We start from the raw sequence: 2,164 nt of genomic DNA, 5'->3' as shown, positions 1-2,164 counted from the left end.
ATAATAGTGCTATATGTACCTAACGTCGAAAAAGTCCTTGAGGAAAGACACGTTCTCTGGTTTGGACGGAAGGCCGTCAGAGGTCGGTGGTTTCGAGGGCAGGCCTCCGGAGGTCGCATCCTGGGTGTAGTTGGGTGGAAGTTCATAGATAAAGAACACCCCGTAGATAAAGCTGAATGTGTAGAGGACGAGGGAGATGGAGTAGACCCCGTAGTACCCTGTATGTTTGAGGATAACGCCAGAAAGGGCTATGCCTGAAAAAATAAATAAAAAGAATAAATAATTAAATAAATACTAAAGAACTAAATAAATGGGTAAACCCAGCACCCAAATGGGAAGTATTGTGTCTCTTATCGCCCATCTGATGAGGGATATACTACGGGATACAAATTTGGGACACATATTTGGGCGTATTGCGTACATGTTGGAGAAATGGTCATAAAATTTAATCAAAATTGGATGGACAATGGTCGAAAGAAGAGAATTGAAGATTATGTAAGTAATAGGTGAAGAGGAAAAACTGTAGACCTACTTGCCTATTATGTAATTATTAATTATTATGGGATGATAATTATGTAGGTACTTAACTAACAATAAATTTATTATTCATTATGTAGGTAGGTAATTTGGTACCTACATACATGCCTGTAATTCATTATAATTACTCTTGTAGGTATAAAACGCAGGTATCTGGAACAATCCAAACACTCTATAATTTTCCTGGTAAGTAGCTACCTACCTATCTATTTTGTCAAGAAAATTGAATCCATCAACCATATGTATACTTATGGAACGGACCTACATAATTGGAACTTCCTTCCAGTGCTCCTTGATAAAATTCTAATCCTCATTCCCAGGAACCTACATAAATTATTTAAATGTATAACTATCTATGTAGGTAGGTACTTATAAGTCATTCTCAATGTATAGTATTATCAAATAAATAGCTCCCCATCAGACCCATTGTCAGGATTAGTGACAATTGTAATGGACCAAAAATTAAGCTTGAAGATTGGGGGGGGGCTCTCACCATTCCTAAATACGGCCCTCCTTCCCATTTTAAGATGTCAAAATTATAATTATGTACTGACCGGAAAAAGCAGTTGGCATAGTCAAAATTTGTCAATATAAAGTTATCATGAGACTCAGTCCCACCCCTAAAACCATCATCGGTTGGAAAAACTACAATTAGGTACCATCTGGAACCTGGAATGTAAAGTGAAATAGCCTTGAAATTCGCTCATGAAAACTGTTAATTTACATTGGGTGCTAGTGTTGGGATCTATGGGAAACATGGGAAGTAATCAGTTTTGATGCCTGCATAAGTACACGGCAAGTTCTTCAGTGTTTGTAATGGCATAGCACCTTGTACACCAAGGAATGGTGCATTCCATCACATACAGTTGGATGTAAATAATGCGTTATCATTATCAGTTATAAATTAATGGCATTTAAAAAATATAGGGGAAGTCCGGCCAAAGTGGTATGAGAGTGATTCGTCCTATATTTTATCCAACACTTTGTCGAATGTGGCGTGAATTTCTCAAAGAAATTTGGATACCATTTCAATTTGTCTAGATCTTACCTATTAACCTTGAGAAGGGGAACAGGACAACAGGAACAGACCAATTCCTTGCATTAACCCTAGTATGAGCGAGGCCGGTCAATTACTCTCAGGTAGATCTGACAGACACGTCTGATCAGGTCCACCTGTCAGGTCTACCTGATAGTGAGTGGCTGGCCTAACGCTAATTCATGCTGGGGGCTGGAACCGAAAATTTTCATTGAAAGCTAAAAGTCTCGGATTTTGTGATATGGGTCTCTCTGGAACCACTCTTTACTCACCAATAGGGATTCCGACGGAGCAGAAAATATTGACCACTCCAATCCTTAGGGTGCGTGTCTCTACTGTGGCCACATTCCCTATGTAGCTAAACACGGCCATGAACATGGTAATCCAGCCACCGGTCAGCGCAGGGAAGATGGCCTCAATAAAGCCAGACACCTGCATGGGAACCGACTCGTAGTAGGTGGTTAACATGAGGCCGGCGCATGTCAGCATGTCCCCGAACACCGGCAGGAGCATGCATGGCTTGCGACGGCAGTGCCGGTCACTCCACGAACCTGGTGGGGAAAAGTGGAATTATAAGTAAAAGTCCTGCGG

The 2,164-nt window shown here is 40.8% G+C and overlaps 1 protein-coding gene across 1 annotated transcript in view; it reads right to left on the bottom strand.

The window, feature by feature from the left end:
* LOC103505018 overlaps nucleotides 1-2,164 on the bottom strand; it is a 46,673-nt gene that overhangs the window by 6,632 nt on the left and 37,877 nt on the right. Inside the window, exons 3-4 of the mRNA XM_026820420.1 lie at nucleotides 1,846-2,124; nucleotides 20-254 (exon numbers count right to left, since the gene is read on the bottom strand). Of these exons, the coding sequence (XP_026676221.1) occupies nucleotides 20-254; nucleotides 1,846-2,124 (514 nt within the window). The remainder of the gene's footprint in view (nucleotides 1-19; nucleotides 255-1,845; nucleotides 2,125-2,164) is intronic.

Source organism: Diaphorina citri, unplaced genomic scaffold (assembly GCF_000475195.1).
Source record: "Diaphorina citri unplaced genomic scaffold, Diaci psyllid genome assembly version 1.1 scaffold145, whole genome shotgun sequence".
Lineage (NCBI taxonomy): Eukaryota > Metazoa > Arthropoda > Insecta > Hemiptera > Psyllidae > Diaphorina > Diaphorina citri.
Note: the sequence above shows the minus strand (reverse complement) of the source record. Positions and strands in the feature narration are given on the sequence as shown.